This window comes from Oryzias latipes, chromosome 22, assembly GCF_053564925.1.
Source record: "Oryzias latipes strain Hd-rR chromosome 22, Olatipes_Hd-rR_3.1".
Taxonomy (NCBI): Eukaryota; Metazoa; Chordata; class Actinopteri; order Beloniformes; family Adrianichthyidae; genus Oryzias; species Oryzias latipes.
The window spans coordinates 9,394,415-9,416,792 of NC_136258.1; the positions used below are offsets into that span (position 1 = coordinate 9,394,415).

Sequence of the window (22,378 nt, forward strand, 5' to 3'; positions counted from 1 at the left end):
ATAGTTACGAGAAGAGAAGAACATGGGGAGTTTTATCGACTGGTACAAGAGCTGAAAATGTATCGTGAGCGTTTTCGGGGATATTTTAGAATGTCCGTCAGTGAGTGCATCTTCTTCGTCTTATTTCTTGACGGCAGTGTAGACGCTACTTGGCGTCTATCTTCTTCGCTGGTATGTGTGCTCAAAAAGGCAGTTTTGTGTTTGAGCGCCCCCAAGTTTTGTTTTACTGTAACTTCAGAAGCTCCAGACACGTGTGGAAAAGCGCCATTCTCATTGGTTGTATAGTTTTTGACGCGGCGCGTCAAACCAAAAAAGCGAACCTGAGGTGTTTTTTTGTTTAGTCACGAGGCGTTAAACGTCGGCGAATATCTCGCACGAAATTCGTCCCGGTGTGTACGGGCTTTTAGGCTGTGTGGTCTCTGGTGACCCCTCTAAACAAGCTATTTTGTGCATGTATGATCTTTAATGTTCTCACTTGATGCACACAGAGTCCTAGATGGTGGATTATTTATCTATACTGTCTTTCTAAGGACTGTGACTCACTTTAAATTGAGTCTGCTGTGTTTTCCACAACTTAGAAAAACTGCATTTTTATGGCTTGCTAATAAAAAACAACAGTTCTATGTGTTTTAGGAAATGTACCGATGCAGAATGCCTTTTCTCCATTTTCTGTTGTTTTTTTCCATCTTATGTGGAAAAAATGAACTTAAAGATTTAGCTAAAGGCCAAATGATGAAGAAAATGAGAGAAGAAAGAATAGAAGAGGTGACTGTTGTGGAGCAGGAAGTAGGAAAGATTAGTATATGGGAAGTGAGGGGGGGCATTGAAGAGGATGAAGGGTAGAAAGGCACTTGGTCCTGATGAAATACCTGTGGAGGTATTGATGTGTCTGGGAGAGATAGTAGTGGAGTTTCTGACTGGTTTGTTCTACAGGATCTTAGGTGGTGAGAAGATTCCTGAGGAATGGAGGAGAAGTGTGATGGTGTCCGTTTTTAAGAATAAGGGAGATGTGCAGTGTTGTGATAACTACAGCAGAATAAAGCTGATGAACCACACAATGAAGTGATGGGAAAGAGTAGTTGAAGCTAGACTAAGAAAAGAAGTGAACATTTGTGAGCAGCAGGATGATTTCATGCAAAGACAGAGCACTACAGATGCAATCTTTGCTTTGAGGTTGTTGGTAGAGAAGTACAGAGAAGGTCAGAGAGAGACACACTGTCTCTGTAGATCTGCAGAAAGTTTGGGTGTCCAGAGAGGAACTGTGGTAACGTATGAGGAAGTCTGGACTGACAGAGAAGAATGTCCAGGACATGAAGACTGTAAGACAGTAGTGAGCTGTGCTGCAGGGGAGACAGAGGAGTTCAAGGTGGAGGTGGGATTACATCAGGGATCAGCTCTCAGACACTTCCTGTTAGCAGTGGTGATGGACAGACTGACAGATAAGGTTAGACAGGAATCACCATGGACTATGATGTTTGCAGATGATATTGTGATTTGTAGTGAGAGCAGAAAACAGGGGGAGAAGAAGCTAGAGAGGGGGATGTTTTTTTTCTCTTTGGGAGGGACCAGGAATGATCAGGAATGAGGACATCAGAGGGACAGCACATGTTAGAGGTTCTGGAGATAAAGCCAGACTGAGATGGTTGGGACATGTCCAGAGGAGAGACTGAAGGATGCTGAGTCTAGAGCTGCCAGAGGTCTAGAGGAAGACCAGAGAGGAGGATTCTGGATGCAGAGAAGGAAGACATGAAGGTAGCTGGTGGTAGAGGATGCAGAAGACAGATGGGGGAAGCTGATTGGCTGTCGGGAATAGAATTGCTAAAAAGAAAAGAAGAACAAGAAACTTTGAAGTGGAAAGGTGGAGGGTGCCATCCTTTGCAACAGTGCTGCAAAGGATAATTGTAATCATGTTTTGTCACATAAAAAGCTACTTTTTAATCTGTGTTGTGAGTTTGACGACTTGCTTGTGATTCTACACAGCAACACCTGACAGTTGTGTTTTTTTGGGTGCCATTTAGTTTCTAGGTTGCACACGATGCACCATAAATGAATTATGAGTAAATCTGTGAGCTGTAAATAATAGATGGGAGGAGAAGTAAAAAACAAAGGAGTGCTGTTATTATTTGTTAATAAGACACTCTGGAGCATCACTAACTAGATCTCATTACCTCAGTACTCGCAGGCATACATGCACACACCCACATGCACATGCACCCAGTGCACTCACCTCACATGCTAAACACATGCCACGCTCTCTCTTGCTGTGTGACTATTTTTACCTGTGAAGCCTGTCGTTGCCTAGCACTCTGTAATTACATCCCACACTCTTCCAATGCATGATTGGAACCAGTCATGCATGGGTTAACATCGTCACCTAAAGATGCCTGGGCGCAAAGCTAATTATGCCACCCTGCATGTGTCACATACCTGATACATGTGATAGCCCTCCCAGCCTGCTGCATAACTACGGAGAGGAGTGATAAAGGTGGATGCCGTGTCTTTTGTTAATTAACAGATAAGACATGATGAAGTAACTCCATGTCTGATTAATGGATCTTTGTGGTTTTAAGGCTAAAATCTGGAAAAGGGAAGAGTGGAAACATTTCTGCAGTCTCCTTAACACTACATTTCTGATTGTGCTTTCTTCATCAGAGAGCTGTTTTCATGTAAATACTGTCTGAAAAGTCCTGAGCCGTTCATTCATCGCCTCAGTTTGTGGACATTTGTAAATGAAGAACAGATATCGACTCTCTGTCATGTATGGAAGAAACCATATTTTATGTATGTCTGCATGCACAACTTTGTAGTTATTTGAATTTGGAGATGCCGTGTGTGTGTGTGTGTGTGTGTGTGTGTGGGTGTGTGTGTGTGTGTGTGTCTGCTTATGCATGCAGAGTGTGTGCGTGCCGTTTGTGTGCAGAGCGGGATGTGTGGGGTTGCGTCTATGATTGCCTCAACTGCAGCTGGGGCTGTGGGCTGAGTAATTGCCTGTCTTGGTGGTAGCGAGCTAAAAGTCAAGTGCTCTCTTCCTGCTGTAGCCCTCATTTGGATTCTACAGAGCTAGCTAGCAAGCTAGTGCCAGCCTTGGGCCTGTATTATTCATAACTTGACAGATAGCTCTCACTAAAAGCATTGGAAGTGGGCCAGGCTGGTGACAGAGCGACAGGGAAAGAGGCACCGCTGCACCTCACTTGGTGGCTGGCAGTGGAGGAGAGGAGACATGAGGACGGGATATGGAAATGGAAAATAGAATGGAGAGGGAGCTGACTACCTGCAGACACACAAAAATCCTCCCAAAGCCAAGGTGTGATTCCAAGACATTCCAGTATTAGTTCAATTACATTCATAGTGTCTGTATAGTTAACTGACTTCTTCTGTTATCAGGCACGGTTGTGTTTTGTCCCAAACCTGACATATTTCGACGTCAGCAAGACAATTCCAGCAACAGCAGAAGTTGAGACCCAGAGTGATTTGAAACTGAAGAGAAAAAGAGGGATGAGAAAAAGAAGAACAGGCAGCCATCCACCCCCACCAAGCGCAGGAAGCCCTCTGTCTCCATGTGCTCCACCAGATAAGGTCCCATTAATCAAAATCTGCCACTTCCCTTTCTAAAAAAACAGAGGACATGCCATCAGCCTCCTTCTGTGAAGTATCTGCCACTAAAACAGAAATTTCCATATTTAATGGGAAGCTTTATTTCACCAAGACAAAGGCGACGTGGCCGACCGAGGGTGAAGGGAACAGAGTAGGTTGGAACCGTCAACTCTGTCATTAGCTTCTTCACTTGGGAGTGTGCTTTGAGCTGTAGGGTTCGTTTGAGCTTGGCTGTCATTTAGCTGGATTTTCATTGGTTCATGTCTTGTTGGACTACAATCACTGCTAAAATATTAGTTCATGTAATGTGGAGTTATTCTATTGTCCACTGCACATGATCTCAGCTGCTGCACCTCCACTGAAAGCTTTGTAAAGCCATTACTGGCTGACTCTTCCTTTGTAAGCCTCCCCTCTGTTTGCCTCCTGTGCATCGCCACAAGCCTGCAAACCGTCTCTCTGACATTACCTGCCGTCACATAAACAGGTGGTGTTTATACTTTTTCATCCCTTTTTTCCTCTATTTTATTTTCATAGCCGCCTCCCCGAGGAGAGACATCAAAGAGAATAACAGATTATGTGTGGCGAGCGCGAAGCGTGCTGGGGAGGGGGGGGTGCCGGGCCGTGGCGAGGGGAGGCGTGGGTGGGTGCAGCTGCTCAGGGCCAGCTTCAGGCTCAGACACATCCTGACCCCTAAACTCTGAACTCAGCTCTAGCCCTTCCCGGATGATTGCCCCCGCATCTCCCTACCCACAACCAGCCCTCTGCTCAAAGCAGTTGCCAAAGAAATTACATCAATGTCAGACACCCCCCCCCCCCCCCCCCCCCCGCTCCAAAGACAGGGCAGAAAGCAGATAAGCTGGAAGCATGAAGCAGAGCACAAAGGGCAGATCACTTATTCTGCTGGATGCAGCTACTACACTAGAAAGCACACTGCTGGTGTTGGTCATCACCAAAGACAGACGCATGCTCCCCCACTGCTGTGGAGCTCTGTGCCAAAACTCCTGATCATGTTTATTCTGAAACAACATGGAAACATTTGTTTGGTTGCCAGACTAGATACAAGGGCTGTGTAGAATAGGCGATCAGACGTGAGTGCAGGCATCTCTGAACAGCAGCAGATCAGCGCGGGTCCATGAAAACACATACATGACGGGTCAGAGTTAACACACAGAACTGCTGGGATCTCCTTTCCGTCAGTTCCAGCACAACGAAAGCACTAAAAAGATGAGAATGGGAGGTTTCATGTGCGATGGCGTGCAGGAGTCGTTCATTATGCAGGAGAGATTCGCTCTTCACACAAACGAAAGTCATTTCAGACGTCCATTAAGGTTAGCGTTAGTCAGTCCATTGAGACCCGACATCAACAGACCCTCATCGATCCACTGCAGGAGTCACGGGTTTGTACTAAAACTTTACTGCTTTCAATCATTATCTGTATACTTTTATTACAAAGATGACTTCAAACTAGCTTCACAGTTAATATAAATATGTTAAATGTCTGCCATAGAGTCCTCGCAGAGAAAACGCCTGCGTCTCCCTCTGCCTCTCCCCTTCATAACAGGACAACACCAATCCAGACACTCATTCATTTGCTGCCGGTTGGACGGATACATGGAAATGCCAGGGAAGAAGGAATTCCTTCTCCAAGATGGCTGATAGGCCCTCAGCTAACTAGCCTGGCTCTTTCTTTGTGCGCGTGGGAGTTTAGGTGATTGATTGAAGTCATTACAGTGGTGGAGAGACTTCTTACCTGGCTAATCCAGGAGTGATTTCAGCTGCTGGATGACAGATAGCCACATTACACCCCCTGAATCAGCTTCTTGATGAGCTCCTCTGCATATGACTTCCACCTACAAATTATGTTAAATAGCCAGTATGATGCATATATCAATGTTTGCCTGGAAAACAAAATCCCCCTGGATATTTGTTCTTTCTGTTCAACAGGTGCATGTTCTCAGGTGTCTTTCTACACTTTTTTCAATCACCTGATTTATTATTTGATGACATGTAAAGTGCAACCCAAGACAGAACCATCACATTCCAATCTGTAGATGTGTTATGTTGGATCTTAGCCCCAGCCTGTATTGGTATCAGACAAGAAAACATGTGTAACAGTGAGAGAGCAGGACAGAGAGAGACCCCCACCAAAACCCCGAAATCCATTCATTCTGATTTGGGACAATTCTTGATAAAAAGGGAAAACTGTTAACGTCTGCACACAAATGACAGATGCTGTTTGCTTCGGGTTAGCGGGCGATCGGCAAGAAGCGATTGCACAGAGGACAATAACGGCAAACAAGAGAATTTGATGAGGATTTACAAAAGCGCAGCTCTAATCAATGCAATGGTGAGCAGAGAAGGAGAACAAGGACTGGAATGCTTCTCAAAAGAAACAGAATGTAGCCCCAAATCTGGTGCAAACTGATTCGAGCACTAAGGCAGAACTCCGGGGTCACACACGGCTGACGGGCTCCAGCGGGGCGGATCAGAGACGGGGTACAGGTGGCGGTGAGGGCTCTTCATGCCAGCGGCCGGGACTGGAAACCGGCGAGAGTAGAGCTCTGGAGCAGACACAAAACAAACAGCCAGGTTCAGAAGTGACACTGACATAAAAGGGAAACAGAGATTTCAGTTCAATGTCAGCTTTATTTGCAACGACTGACTCCAAATCAGTTCTCCGTTCTCAAAACTTCAATGCTGGAAGGGGAAATGTCCCAAAGATCCTTTGCTGTGGCATTAATCCACACAGAAACGTGGGTTCATCGTCTTTTGTGCCAATACAGCAAACCAACAAAGTGGATTGTGGTGCCAGTCAGTATTTGGTTTTTATACATGTTCCATATTAGTAAAAACCGCCGCTGGAATCCGTGTTCTTTGTTAAATTCCCCTGCATGCTGTTTCTGTTTGCATCCATTTGACAAACACATGTTGGTAAATTAAATGCAGCTTCTTTTGCAGGTGCTGCTAAAACTGTCATGCTTTCTGTATTTGCCTAACTGATTGCTGAACTCATGTGATGAGTTATTAGCCTGATCATCCTAATCTTTGTTGACGGGTGTTTCCAAATCATTCTTAGACTGGACTGTTGCTCTCACTCTTAAGGCTTGCTTCCATTCAACAAACATACAACTTAAGCTTGTGAACTTTTGCCTACACACAGAAATCTTCTGGGTTTCACTAACAACATGGATTATTTCAAGACCGCAACCATTAAGTCAAATTTTGGGGGCTTTAGGACAATCTGACAGTTATCCAAGTGTCTGTGTGTGCATGCACACATGGACAAAACCCGATGATATGCAAGCTGGAGTCTTAGTCTGTTGAAAACGCCCCAAATTGCAGAGTCTGCCTGGAGCTGAGCCGCCTGCACCGAGACACTGCCTTTTGTTCTCCTCTGCAAGCAGAAGCAGCCTGACAGCCCTGAAATGATCCGCTCTCCTCTTTCACACAATCACACATGAAACTGTCCTCTTCTTTTCAGCTCGGCTACCTTGTATTCCACTAGAATGTGCGTGCACAGAGATGCTCGTCCACACATGCAGAAACGCACTCAAATATACAATCTCTCATGTGTGTCACTTCCACATTCTCTAATTTTCCTCCGTTTTTTCTCTCCCTGCATGCCGTTCTCTCATTTTTCCTCACTGACTGCGATGATGGTGAATCCCTCATGGATTTCTGGAGGGTATCACCATGGAGACGGTGCTCTGCCACACGTGTCTTTAGATCCTCCTGCTGGATATGGAGCACAGTCAGAGGTGGTTCATTCCCTCCATCTCCAGAATACTCTGTGGAGGCATAAGTGCAATTAGGGGGGCAACACTGTGGGAGAAAATTGGGGGAAAAGGGAGCATATGCAAAGTGCGATTCATGCTTAAAAAAGCTAATGTACTGTAAATTAAAGGTGGAGGAAGTGGGTGTATAACAGTAATGGAATAGGTGAGATTACAAAGGCTTAGAGAAGATGTGAATAGGAATGAATGAAAAGTGCTGGATAACAGGAAAAAAGGAGGAGGGAGCCGTGGCAGCGGCATACCTACGTCTGAGAGACAAATAGTGCACGATGCTGATGACGGGTTAAAGCTTGTGCCCCTGCTGTGAACAGCCACTAATATGACGTTTAATAAAGGCACCGTGGGACACTGTCACATTCCAGCAGTCATTCAACTGTCGGCCAAAATTAGGCAAACAAGAGCCACTTTTCTCCACTTCGCTCACGTTAATGCTTCATGACTGAAAAGCCCTCTCGTGCTTCACGAAGGATTTATTCTGCATTAAATTCCCTCTTGTTGATACTGTAAAAGTAATTGATTACATCTTGGAATGCTGGGAACGCACACAGCATCCCAAAAGGTCTTGCTTTCTTCTGCCTTCACCTGTCACCGCTGCAGCCCTCTTGGAGGATTTGTGGCTCTGCCAGGGACGATGCAGAGGGAAGAACTTGCCCTGTGGAGTTTATCTTTTTCCAATTTAAATACCACATCATTATTTTGGGAATTTTAATTATGGAGCACGGTAAGTGGGATGCAGTGCCTCTCCACTGAACATATGCATGAATCTTGAAGCCAAGGTCAGGCAAAGACGGCGCTAGGGAATGTGGGATTGCCAAGATGTGGAGGCTTCATGTGGCTTAGTCATTGTGGGGCTGAGAAGCAGCAGAGCAATCATCCCGCTGCAGCAGCCTGACAGCTCAGGGATGAGCAGGATGCTGGAGGAAACTGTTCAACACCAATAAGGTGATTAAAATTCATTTACATGCTGGGAGGTGGCTGTTTTCAGTGGGCAGACACATTGCAGATGCAACCTTTAGTTTGCATCTGCATGTTTTAAAAAAAATGTTTTAAAAGATTCTTTCTGTTTTTTCTGCAATTCTTTCTGTACAGTCCTGATCTGATCTAATCTTTTCTAAAATATGGTGAAAGAAAACCCATCTCTCTTTATTTCCTGTGTTCCTGACCTGCCATTTAATCAGTTTTAGAGACATGAAACCTCGCGGGCGCCATCACTCCAGCCCCACGGGCCCAGTGACAGACTGGCAACTGTCCAGGTTGAATCCCGCCTTTGCCCAACAGTAGCCGGGAAAGGCTCCGGCAACCCCAAAAGAGCAGCAGCGGGTTAAAGAATGGACGCTCACATCGATCAGCCATATTGGATCTGTGTTCTGCTCGCTGATGGAGACGCTGAAATCCCTGATTGGTTGACGCGACGCTTCAACCTTGCCAAAGTTCCGATTTTTGAGCTTTTGACACGCCCAAATCGCGCCGCAGGACTCAGATCGCGTCTGTACATTGACTTAACATTAAAACTTGACGCTCCTGACGCGTTTGGTGTGAACGCAGCGTGGGTGAGTTTTGAATGCTGCAGAAATGGGCCACATTTGACTGTTTGCTCTTTGGAGCTGTGCTGCAGGCCAGAGGTTGATAGAAAAACGTTGGATGAATGCTTTCCTTTTTATTATTATTCTAAAAATATGGAAAAGTGATGACCTGGAATGTCAAACACGAAAGCAAGAATACGTGTCTCTGGATTTCACGCCACCTCTCCTTGTTTTGTACCCCCCCCATTCATCTCAGCTGCTCTCCTACCTGCTGCCTGTCTTGGCAGCCGGTAACCTACCGGGACCAGTCTTTGATTTATTTGGAGAGGGACCTTAACAGAGGGACCCGGATGAGTGGCATTTTAATGTGCTTTTGAGATGTTTGGTAGCAAGAACTATTGATTACTGTGCTGCAGACCCTCCCCCATCCCCGTCTACCCCCCCCCCCCCCCCCCTTCCCTCGCTGTCTCAGAGATCTTCGGTCGCTCTGGGGGAGAGCTTGTCAGGAAGAAAACGGTTTCTGCGCAGGCTGAGATGAAGACAGTGAGACCTTCAGCTGTGGGTGGTGGTCCATGTTAGACTGTCTGAGCCAGGTGAAACTCCCACCTGACCACGCGCCAGCTGAGGGAGTATGGACAGAGTGTTGGACGAAACGTGGATATAGAAATGGAAAAACAGCAAATATTCATCCTTTCTTTCTCAATTCTTTGTCTTTTCTGACATGTATGTGACGTGACAAAGACCACTTTCTCACAACACGCTTTTTTTGCAAAAAAATCCACTATTTACCAAACAGGACGCAGGCTGCCCATAGCTGGGTAAAGATGATTCCACTCCTAAAGCAAACGCACTAACATTCAGCTCCTGTTTGAAATCTGTTTGACTTTTCATGTTTGAGCCAAGGTCAGAGCAAACACTAGAATGACAATGTTTGACTTTTGATACAGGTTTTTCCAGAACTACAAGAACTACAGAACTTGTTTTTTAACCAGTCAATCAAATTTGGTTAGTGACCAAACACATAAAGGTTCTCCTGGAAGCAGCTTTTTACTATAGTTTTTAGATGCAGCCCCTGAAGTTGTCAAAGTGTAACGTATATGAATGACTTGACCGGGCACGTGGTGCCGGAAGCTAACAGCTCCAATCTTGTGTCTCCCCTGCAGTGTGTACGGCTGCCCTTTGGCCAAGAAGAGGAAGAGCTTAGATATCGAACCCTTGGAAACCTCTCCAAAGAGGAGCACCTTACTTGATGACATGGACAACTCCACAATGGAGGAGTGCTACGACACAGACGGAACCGAGGAGATGGACGACAGGGAGGAAGAAGAGGAGGAGGGAGCCATGGAGGGGGGAGGAGAGGTAGTGGAGGAAGAGGAAGATGTGGGAGGCTACATGGACTACAATGTAGAACAGATGGAGCATGAAAATGAGGAGGGGGAGGAACGGGGAGAAGAGGAGGACATAGAAGAAGAGGACGTAGAAGTGGAGCAAGAAGAGGAGGAAGACAGTGATGAAGTCAGGGTGGAGGAGGCAGAAGAAGAGGAAGAAGAAGCAATTGAGGAGGTAGACTATGAAGACGATGAAGAAGAGGAGGAGGAAGAGCAAAATATGGGGCAAGGTGAGAGCATGACGTGAGCTGGGTGTGTTGTAAACGGGAGTGGGGGAGAGGGGGAGTCAAAAACATTTAAAGGAACGGACATGGTTGTCAGCAGCTCATCAGTTACAAACTAAACTGTAAAGATGCAAAACAAACCTGTGCAACTCTGAAGCGACGTCAAAACTCGCTTCAATGATTTGACCTCAGAGATGCAAAAACTACGTTCAGTGTTCACCATGTTAATGTATTTTGCTCTTAGCTGGTCACCATGACACCTTCCTGTCATTCAAAGACTGCTGAGTCATCCTTTACATCAGAGATGAATAAATTATGAGTGTTTCCAGTTTCTGAATATGTACAGAGTAGGAATATTGATAGATACATACTACAAACTATCAATGACCTGGACTCCAACAGCCGAGCATCCAACGCCACCGTGCAACCTTTGGCTTGTTTGTAGTTTTGGACAACAGTTCATTAAGCCATGACCAACAATCATCTGACACACTACCTGAAGGAAATCGCTGTGAATCCAAGAAGGATTTATTGACCAAAGCATCAGATCTTCAGACTCCATCAAAGGAGTCTATTAGATTCTGACTTTGAGACCGTTTAAGCCCAGATACAAAGGATTTCTTTACAGTACAGACCAAAAGTTTGGACACACCTTCTCATTCAAATGAATGGGAAGGTGTGTCCAAACTTATGGTCTGTACTGAATGTGGCTAAGAATGGTGAACCAGGCCAGATGTTGGTGGATGCAAAGCATCAGTCCTGTTTAGGATAAATTCTCCACTTTCTTCATTTATCATTTGAGGGATATACTCTTCCACTGACTATAGAGACTTTGGAATGTCTTTATGACCTGCTAGAAAGATATGTCCTTTCTGTTTGTGCTGCTTATTCACAATAAGTGAATATTTCCATCACTGGAATGTTTTCATTAAAACACTTTAAATATTATTTCACCATTAAAAAAAGCAGTCAAAATCTAAAATGCTGAAAGTGCTGCATTAATGTCAATAAAGATTCAGATTGGTTAACCCCCAAAACACAGCCAGAATATTTACGTGTAAAGACTCTAGATTCTAATGAGTTTTATTCATGAACAGCTTTTTGTGGTCCAATACAAGAATTCTGGGATGTTGCTAGTCAGAGCATTGGTTTAACTGTTTGTTCCGACAATTCCAAACATCCCGCTCCATATGTTATCTGGTCTTTCTCCTTGTGATATGCCCAACACCAGAGCTGGCAGGTTTCTCTCCAGCAGCTTCTGCTTTGCACCCCCGCATCACGATTGGACCTGACACTGCCTTCAAGTCCAATTAAGAGTGAAGCTCCGACAGAGCAGTGTGTTAAAAGTGTTTGGCGCACAACTATACCCAGAAAAAGTCTAGATGTAGCATCTAAGCAGCCACGCGCTGATTTTCCTACATACATGTGAAAACCGCTCACATGTGAACTGTTGTTCATCCGAGCCCCCAGCAGACGTCTGATCCCGAACGTTCCCGCCCCCGTCCTGAACTGTCATTGCATCCAGTAGAGAGGAAGCTGCCTTCAATTCTTCTCCCAACTTAATTTCTTCAGATCTCTTATTCTGCTCTTAACAAAAATCTTTACATTCAGATTTACAATTTAAAAATGTGCACACCTTTTTCAAATGCAGAGTAGTGCCTCGGTTCTGATTCACTTCTATACTTGTTTGGCACTTTTGTGTGCCTTGATTGCTACTTTAAGGCCGTGTCACACAGCCCCTACGTACATTCGAGGCATGTTTCACAGATAAAAGCTGGTCATACGTGAAAATAGGTGGAAAAAGTCAGAAAAGTTGTTGGCTTTACGTGAAAATTTCACAAATATATCACGAGTGAACCTCACTAAAACCACCGAAGAAGTACGAATAAACCACGCAGAGAACAGGTAAACCTGTGCCTCATTGAATTTCTTCTCTTTGCACCGGACACCACCCCATGACAGACCTGACCCTGGACGAGCTGGACGGGGGGAGTGGGAGAACCCCACTCGGTATAGATTGCAGGAGGGGTGAAAGACCGGCCAAGTTATATAACCGTCACACAAGACGCCAATGAACCGATTGTTGGCTGTTTATCTGCAATTCATCAGTGGTTTGTGCATCACTTACGTCATTTTAACATGATATGTGCGCCGTATACGTGATATAACGGTGACAAATATCCTGGAGTTTGTGTAGGTGTGTGTGCTGTGAATGGAAGGTGTGCCCTGGAGTTTCTGTAACTTCACATGAATATATTACTTTTGGGTAAATGATTTCCGTTTACAGTGTTATCCTGTTTTTGTCTTGTTGTTTGTTTGAGCGAAACAAAGGTGACGAAGAAGCTCACTGCGTGTCCGTTTGATGTGTGCATGAGTGTGAGAGAGGCCCTTTGGCTTCCTTTTGTGCACAGGAATGTAAGTGGCAAATGTGACACCAATGTGAGCAATGTGCTTTTGGTGGATGAGGGCGGAAACGCAAAAGAGAAATTGGAAGTGCTCCAGAAGTGAGTGCTTAAAATTACTGACAGAGGAGGTTCAGTAACCTTTCGCAGTCTGTCAGAATCAATTAAGAACTGAATAGAACTCTGAAAATGCTGATGATTGAATGAGAAAAGAACTTTTTAGGCCAGAGATAAATGACTGGTGGCTGGCATCGGTTGCATCTATTCCTGCAGGAATGTTTTTATCTGTTTTAGGATTTCTATAAATGATTATTTTTGAATGTAAAGGTTCTAAGACAGGTTTAACATTTTGAAAGTCACAAAAGTTCTCATTTTGTTTGGTGATTGAATAATTAAATATTTCAATCTATTTCAATCTATTCACTGAAGCTCCTAGACATTCAGAAGAATGAAGGTCAGTACTCTAAAATTTCATTTAAAGATCCTCATTGGACAAAGCATTTCTCTGAAACTCTATCCAAGCTGTTGTTAAGACTTTGAAAGTAAATCCTCATCATTAATATTTCCTTTTCCTGTTTCCATAGACCTGAAATTGGATTTATGTGTCAAAGTAAACACTAAAAATGATCCAGAAGATGATTTGTTGTTCTTTCCCAACAGAGGACAATCAGTTGAGCCCTGGAGACAGCACCAGTGAGGGTGGAGGTGGGGATGGATACAGCAAATTGGGTCCTGCAATGGAGAAGGATGACAACAACAACGATGAGTATGAAAACTACGATGAACTCGTTGCCAAGTCCCTCCTCAACTTGGGGAAGATTGCAGAAGACGCTGCCAACCGTGCCATGACCGAGTCTGAAATGAACAGCAACTCCCCCAACAGTGCTGAAGACGAGGGAGAGGAGGAGGAGGAAGAGGAAGAGGAGGAAGAAGAAGAAGAAGAGGAGGAGGAGGAGGAGGATGAAGAGGAAGAGGACGAGGAGGAGGAAGAGGAAAGTGAATTACAGAGAGGAGATCTGAGTTTGGATGTTGAAAGTGATGTTGTTCGGGAAACTGTGGACTCTCTCAAACTCCTTGCACAGGGTCATGGTGCCGTGTTGTCTGACAGTTTAGATGGACAGGACTTCGAAGGGTCAGCCAGACCTGGGGACCAGACTAACTACTCCCACAATGGTGGTAATGGACAGATGAAGACCACCAATAATGGAAAAATAGAGGGAAGTGATGAAGAAGTGTGTCTGAGCAGTCTGGAGTGCCTAAGAAACCAGTGCTTCGACTTGGCTAGGAAGCTAAGTGAAACAAAGTCTATTGACCGAAACGGACCGTCCCAACAAAATCATTACTCGTGTGGGGACCCCAGTCAACAACCACAGCACCATGGATATGGAGACTTCCACAACAGCCAAGACAGCAGACGGACACTTGATAGGAACTATTCAGACATGGATAATCTCATGAAGCTGGAGGAGCAACTGAGTCCACGCTCCAAGGCTTTCTCCAGCTGTGCTCAGGACGAGCGGTATCACACCAGCCACAGGGACTTTGATGAGGACACTGCTTCCATCACGTCGGACCGATCAGAGGAAGTGTTTGACATGACGAAGGGTAATTTGTCTCTACTGGAGAAGGCGATCGCACTGGAGTCGGAGCGCGCAAAGGCGATGCGAGATAAGCTCGCAGCCGAGGCAGCCAGAAGAGATGGAGTGAGGTATGCTCATGAAGACCATGGCCCGCGGCATGGCTACGGTGTGGAGCGTAAAGCCCGTCTTCCTGATGGCATGAAGAAGCCTTTCTTCCATAAAGGTGAGGGCCTCTTTCACAGATGGACACGGTCAGATGCACACCCAGATTCCACCAGTTTAGAATAGACGTGTTTACCTCATTTGACAAGCTCAGGTGAAATGTTTGTGTGTATGCATTGGGCTCTGTATTCCATCTGCCCTAGAGACTACACATCCCACATGCATTCTGGAAACCCCACTATAACCCCAGGACAAGCTTTTTCAGCCAATTTGGAAATTCGTATCTTGGTAACAGCATGAGCGGCAGCAGCAGCTTATGTTGTTAAAATAGGCCAGCATGGAAACATCAGAGGGTAGTCTTGTCAGGCATAAGTAATGGCAATCTGCATGGCCTGTTAGGACTGCAAATCTCATCCCTGTGATGCAGCTTGGGGTAAAGCCGCCTATTTTTAAACCTGCACAAGCACATGGGAAAAAATACTAAACACAGGCCGTCTGCTTTTCCACGAGGCCCATTCTGTGGGGAACAAGGAGCTCTGTATTTACTTATTGACTCGCAAGATAGACATAAAAGAAATCCCACAGACTCTCTGACAGCTGCCATTGCCATCCTCAGTAGAACCTCTGCTTTTTACCTTTAAAGCCTGATTTTCTTTTGATTATTCGTAAAAGCGTTCCAAGTGTTTTTTTTAAACTATGATGATTCAGTGTTTGCCGAATTGTGAAAACCTGTGTTGTTTTCTAGGACATAGTTTCTGCAGAGCAGCAGGAGTTCTTAGAAATTCACCTCTAAGTTGTGGGCGGAGTAAGCCTGCAGACATTTCCCATCATCTCTTTGTTTACACTCTCTCCCACTAGCTTACAGCCCCTCACAGCCCCAAGCTAACATTACTGCTCCAACAAGAACGGTAAACAATATCAGGTCTACCCAGTCCAGTTCAGATGAGGAAAACAAAGACGTTCATGGATCTGTTTTTTATGACAGTAGATGATCAGAAGGGGCGGAGCCGGGAGATTGGGCCCTGCCTAGCATATTTTCTACGTCATGCAGAAGATCTTTTTCAAACACCATTTTTTTCGTCTGCTCAGAAACGCAAGTTTTATGTTAATTTTTGTTACATATGTCCTCCATCGTTAGAAAAATCCTACAAGAACATCTTAAAAACAGCATTTCCCCTGGACCGGGTCTTAATTATTTCTGACTTTACTTCGTACAATGACCAACAGTCTTTATTGAGCTAAATGGTTGTGTCAATGTCAGATGACAGCAACAAATAATAGCATGCTAATTCACAGCAGGAGGATTTTACACCTCAAATGCCACACTACTCACTGCAGGTTTATATTGCAACTTAAATGCCACACAAATGCTAATTTCAAGAGCTTTCCGTGGCCTTTGTGTCTGGATAATGTTGGAATAATGAGAGGGCGTAAGGCAGTTGCATGGAGATAGCATCTGTCCTGAGGCAAGATAGTAGCAGACACTCAATGATCAGGGTTCTTCTGTGTGATTTATAAAACAGCATGACAAAGGGGGGCTTCCAGAAGAGATCTGTTCCCTAAAAGAAGCATGAGGTTGAGATGAAAATTGAACAGTATCAGAATGACCGATAAGGAACGACAGGCTCACTGACTGCACATTAATTATCCAGAGATGGTATGGTAATGGCAACCATTTACTATGCAAAGCACAGACCGTCCCCAGCCACAATCAATATCCCCTGCTTTCTAATATGCCTTCCACTCGGCTGCCTCCGCTTTGTGGAATAGATGTGTTGCGGGGAGAATAAGCATCGCATCTGTGTGCGCTTGCACTCACATGTACGGAAAATTATTTCTAACATACAACCGAAACATTAAGAGCAAAAGTAATGATGCTCTTCAAAAGGGCCCATTATAAAGAGCCACGTTTTACGTGCATTGAAAGTTCCTTATCAAGATGATAGTTGCGCTTGAGTCAGGAATGACATAGCGATACTCCTTCTAACTCACGTGACATAGATGGATAACGGTCCAACAGGAGGATTGTAGCCACGACGGGCTCAAACCAGGGTCTCATTGTACCGGTACCAAGCCCGGATAAATACAAAGGACTGTGTCTGGAAGGGCGTCTGACGTAGAATGCCAAAGCAAGTATGTGAGCCAGACCTATTATATTCATACAGGATCAGTCGAGGCCCGGGTTAAGAACCACCTATGGAGGAGGAGTTACCTTAAAGGAGGAGTTTTGTTGTTGTGGAGGTAAAAAGAGTCTCAGAGTGAGTCTGAAGATAGAAATGGAAGGTGTAATGGTTAATGTTAGTGGGTACGCCCCACAGGTAGGATGTGAGCTGGAGGAGAAATTCTGGTTGGACCTTGATGAAGTCATGATGAGCATCACTAGAAGAGAGAGAGTTGTCATTGGTGCAGATTTCTATGGACATGTTGGAGCAGGAAACAGAGGTGATGAGGAGGTGACGGGCAGGTTTGGTATCCAGGACAAGAACGTAGAAAGACAGATGGTGTTTGATTTAGCAACAAAGATAGAAATGGCTCAAGTGAATACGTTCTTTGAGAAGAGGCAGGAACATAAGAGTGGAGGTAGAAGCACCCAGATAGACTACATCTTGTGTAGACGGTGAAATTTGAATATCAGTGACTGCAAAGCAGTGGTAGGTGAGAGTGTTTCCAGACAGCATTGGTGGTGTGGTGGATGACTCTGGTGATGAATACGACGAAGAAAGAAAGGACAAAGGCAGAGAAGAGGACAAACTGGTGGAGGCAGAAAAACGAAGAATGTTGCAGGACTTTGAAGAAGCCGTTGAAACAGACTCTGGGTGGTCAGGAGGTTCTCCCAGATGACTGGAGAACGACAGCTAATGTGATCAGGGAAACATGTACGAGTGTACTTGTTGTGTCATCAGGAAAGAAAGATGATAAGGAGACTTAGTGGTGGAATGAGGAGGTGCAGGAGTGTATATGGAGTCAGAGGCTAGCTAAGAAGAAGTGGGACACTGAGAGGAATGAGGAGAGAAGACAGGAGTACAGGGAGATGCAGTATCAGGTGAAAGTAGAGGGGTCAAAGGTAAGAGAAGTGTGATGGTGTCCATTTTTAAGAATAAGGGAGATGTGCAGAGTTGTGATAACTACAGCAGAATAAAGCTGATGAACCACACAATGAAGTGATGGGAAAGAGTAGCTGAAGCTAGACTAAGAAAAGAAGTGAACATTTGTGAGCAGCAGGATGGTTTCATGCAAAGACAGAGCACTACAGATGCAATCTTTGCTTTGAGGATGTTGATAGAGAAGTACAGAGAAGGTCAGAGAGAGAGACACACTGTCTCTGTAGATCTGGAGAAAGTTTGGATGTCCAGAGAAGAACTGTGGTTTAGTATGAGGAAGTCTGGAGCGATGATCCAAAACATAAAGAAGATCTACAATGGAATGGTTCACACATAAGCATAACCAGGTGTTTAGAACGGCCAAGTCAAAGTTCAGACCTGAATCCAATGGAGAATCTGTGGAAAGAACTGAAAACTGCTGTTTACAAACGCTCTCCGTCCAACTTCACTGAGCTCCAGCTGTTTTTAAGGTGGAACAGGCAAGAATGTCAGTCTCTGGATGTGCAAAACTGATAGAGACAAACCCCCAGCCACTTCCAGCTGTAACCACAGCAAAAGGTGGTGCTACAAATTTTACGCCCAATTTTTCCGTTTTTTCTTTGTTAAACAAGTTTGACATTTCCAATAAAGTTCATTCCACTTGATGATTGTGTCCCACTTGTTGTTGATTCTTCACTAAAAATTACACTTTTATATCTTTATGTTTGCAGCCTGAAATGCAGCAAAAGGTTGAAAAGTTCAAGGGGCAGAATTTTTGACTGTAAGTTAGCGCAGTACAGGACATGAGGGCTGTAAGACAGTGGTGAGGTGTGCTGTTCTTCATGAAGAACTGGAATATGGGTTTGTAAATCAAAGGACACTGCTTTTGTCTAGCTGGACTTTTAGACATTTTTAAATATTTGCTTAAGAATCTTCTGAAATAGACAGTCAATTGTTCCAAGTTATTCTTAACTCAGATTCCACAATGACTGCTGGCTCAGCCTGACACAACGTAAAATAGTTTTCTGATTGACAGATCGAAAACATCTCTTTACTCTTTAGGTGTTTTTGGCCTCTTAAAATACTTACTGTTAATTCAGCTCTACTTTTTGAAGTATTTGGTCTACTGTATGTTGCAGAAAACAAAAATATCATGTTAAATAACACCCAAATAATATTGACCTGTCATTCTCCATAAACCGATGACAGACACATCGACACATGGGATGGAAAATCTCAAACCTCACCCATGGGATTATTTTTGAGGATCTGTAATATTTGGTTCTTCCTGGTTTAAATCCAATTTGGGGGAGGAAGTAGGAGCATGCGGACAGACATGTTGACTTCAATAGAAAGTTATTATTGGACAGACAGTTATATGTCTAGCATGATATGATTATTAAGTGAATTTTCAGTCTAGAATTAGAATTTAAATCCTAGATACTACTGTAACCTTTTAGAAACTTCTCAAAATTGGATGCTTCCAGATGTGGCAGCCTGGGATTTCTCAAAATTGACTCATCTTTAGGAGAGGACATACTTTCAAACCACTCCAGTAACCATGTTCCATTGTTACTAGTCCTTCAAATTTCCATTTAATGTTTACATGAAGTGATAGAAATTAGGTATTATGTTTACTTCCATTTTTATTTTACAAAAACAGTTTCCTTTTCTATTTTTTATCAAATGTGATTCCTTTTTGTATCATCCATCCCATTGTAGAGGAGAGCAAATGCTCTGCTGCAAACACTTGAGTGGTTCATCAAACTTACACAACCTACCTAACATGTGATACCGATCATATTTGGGCTGGAACAAATCCCAAGTTGGAAGCACACAAATCTAACCAAATGAAATACTTTTAGGATACTTGTTTTCTTGAAGTCTTTCTGAATTCCTATCATCCAAATGTCAAAGAAACTCCAAACAACTTGGGTGTCATATCTTCCTGGCATCCAATGTTCAGCTCACTTAATGTCGTGTGCTGTGTGACCCTCTCCACTTACCAATTGCAAATGTTAATGTGTTTTAAAATGAGAAATAGTCATGCTTTTGGCATATTTAAGGATGGAAACGGTTGCAAGCCCCTCACAAAGTTGCCTCTTTGGTTTGCTGCAAGTAATTGCAGCCCAGTTTACAAAAAACTAAAAACACATTTTTCACAACAGTCAATAAAAGAACTATTGTGGGAGAATAATCACAGTCAACAGTAGAAAGCAAGACTTAAAAAGGCTTTTGTTAAGCTTAAAAACTGTGGTCTCAGCAAAGCTTTCCTACAAAATGCTTATTGTCTCTAAACATCCACGCTGACTTTGACTGCAATTTGTAACATAATAGATTCAGAATGTTTTCCAAAAATTCGGTTTGATGGAATGCTGCAGTAACACATTTGAAGGGTCTATATCCTGCTGTTCTTAAGCCTTTCAGAGGAAACTACATCCATAGATATGATCACATATGACTTTTGACACACTAAAGAATTACTTTTTATGAAATACGAGTTCTTTTCAGCTCATTTTCCTACCTGGAAGTAAGACCACTCCATCTCTGAGGCTCCGCCTTTCTCTCCTTGTGGGTGCCGCCCATTTCATGACATCATCCTAGAGTCAGTCTCAGCAGCATGTCTGAGTTTCTCCCACAAAAACAAAACATCTGAACTTTTAAAAACATGGATGTTCATATTGTTCACATAAATAAAAGCGTTTAGCCGATCACCACTAGCTCCACTGAGAAAGTGGGCGTCTGTGTTAGACAGGGGGCGGAGCTGGCAAAGCAGACTCTTCCTGGAAGGGGCGGTTCCTCACTTTGTGATGTCACAATGTGAGAACCCACTTGTTTTCATGGATTGGGAGGGGCTGGTGCTCAGAGAGCAGCTTTATAGAGGAATACTCAGAAATGCACGAACAGATAAAATACCACTTTGGGGGATGTTTATAGTGAGGAAGGAAGATTATGATAGACTTGAAACTCAAAAAGGTTCATTTTTATGATATGGGCCCTTTAAAATCACTCAGTCTTTGGTGTGTAGGACATTGTTGTGTTGAATAAGACAGCAGAAACTTTAGAAAAGCTTTCAGTGTTTCAAGCTTTTCAAGCAGCAAACAACTGATCCAGGCAGGTTTTTCCCCGCCGCTCTGTCACTGACTAAAGCCCCAGCACACACCTTTCACCTGTGTCTCATGCAGTCTCTCTTTATACACTAGCAGGTTGACCTTTTCTGTTTCAAATATTAATTTAATAATTTAATTTTTGTTTGGAAAAATGTGCAGTCATGACATCACATCAAGGATTCAAATCCCATTTTTCTGTATTTTTTGTTTGTCTTTGTGTTTTCTTTTGCTTTAACAGTCACAAGCTACATAGAATTCAAAAACATCTTCACAGAATGAAGCCAGCACCTCTGAAAGACAAAGTCAGGGTTTTCTCCTCCAGCTCTGACTGAACTGGACTGTTCTGCCCAGTTTCCATAGAAAGACCATGATCAGAAACACTGAAACTCAGCTCTGCTTTTTGGTAAAAGGGTCTCATTCATGCAACTTTGTGGGTGCAGATCCTTCACGTGCAGACAAGAAGGAAAGCAGGTGTCCAACACCAGGGTGTGACGGCACAGGTCATGTGACGGGCCTGTACCCCCATCACCGCAGCCTATCTGGCTGTCCGCACAAGGACCGGGTGCCACCAGAAAGTGAGTACGCCGCATCAGATTTTCCCCAAAGTGTTTATCTATGTATTTAGCATGCTGCAAGCAAACACTTCAGTTTTTTTGTTTTTAGTGGTGTCTAGTTACTGTTGTGTTTGTTATTGGAGCACAGGCTGCAGCGAGGGGGGGGGCAGATGGGTTGCATGTGCACTTCTCTCTTGACCCTTTGAAAAGACACGTCTTTTTTAGATCCACGCCTCCCTGGTTTTGTGCTTGGTGTGCTGTGCTATGAGGGGGCAAACGAAGCCTTGCTGATGCATCGGGATGGAAGACACCATCTTATTTTCTTGGCTGCAGAAATGAGCCGATCTGACCGAGAGACACCAAGAAAACGTGATGATTCATGGCTGTTGTTTGTCGTCATAGGGCTTCTCATGTGAGGTGCATGCTCCTGCACAGCATGTTAGTGCATTTATGACTGAAAGGAGGAGGTTCGACACCGCTTTCTGGGTCTATTTCATCCGTTTTTGGACTGTGATTGAGTTACAGTGTCTCTGTTTTAGGAAACTGGAAATTTCTGACAGGACTTGATGAAAGTGAACGTCCTGTAGTCACCCATACGATGCATCCTCTTTAGTACTTTTCTTCTTTTCTTAACTGAGCTCCCTTCTGTGGACAGATACTCTGATGCAGCAGCAGGTCAAGTGAGGCAACAGGAAGCATTGGCCCTAAATCAAACGTGTTTTCCTTCAGAGTACTGAGCTATAGGCTGTTCTTTCTGCCTCCTCTCCCTCCAGAATCTTAACAAAACTGTTTGGGAAATGTTTATTAACTTTAGGATCCAGTTTAAGGTTAAAAACGCTGACGTGACCCAAACGGCATTAGAAATTAAAGGAGGTTTTAAGGATGACAAAGTTTTCCCAGTGTGAGAGCAGACTTGTAAAGACAATCTTGAAGAAAACACGTAGAACAGCTGACCTTGTGTGGAATT

General features: G+C 44.0%; 1 protein-coding gene across 23 annotated transcripts in view; it reads left to right on the forward strand.

The window, feature by feature from the left end:
- The window catches only part of myt1lb (myelin transcription factor 1-like, b), a 127,351-nt gene that overhangs the window by 66,218 nt on the left and 38,755 nt on the right, over positions 1–22,378 (forward strand). For 22 of the 23 annotated variants that reach the window (XM_078940892.1, XM_078940893.1, XM_078940891.1 and 19 more), the window contains 3 exons: positions 10,075–10,529; positions 13,586–14,728; positions 21,298–21,432. In XM_078940892.1, coding sequence (XP_078797018.1) covers positions 10,075–10,529; positions 13,586–14,728; positions 21,298–21,432 — 1,733 coding nt within the window. Of the gene's footprint in view, positions 1–5,771; positions 7,353–10,074; positions 10,530–13,585; positions 14,729–21,297; positions 21,433–22,378 lie in introns of those variants that run through there. The other variant, XM_078940902.1, reaches the window with a different exon arrangement.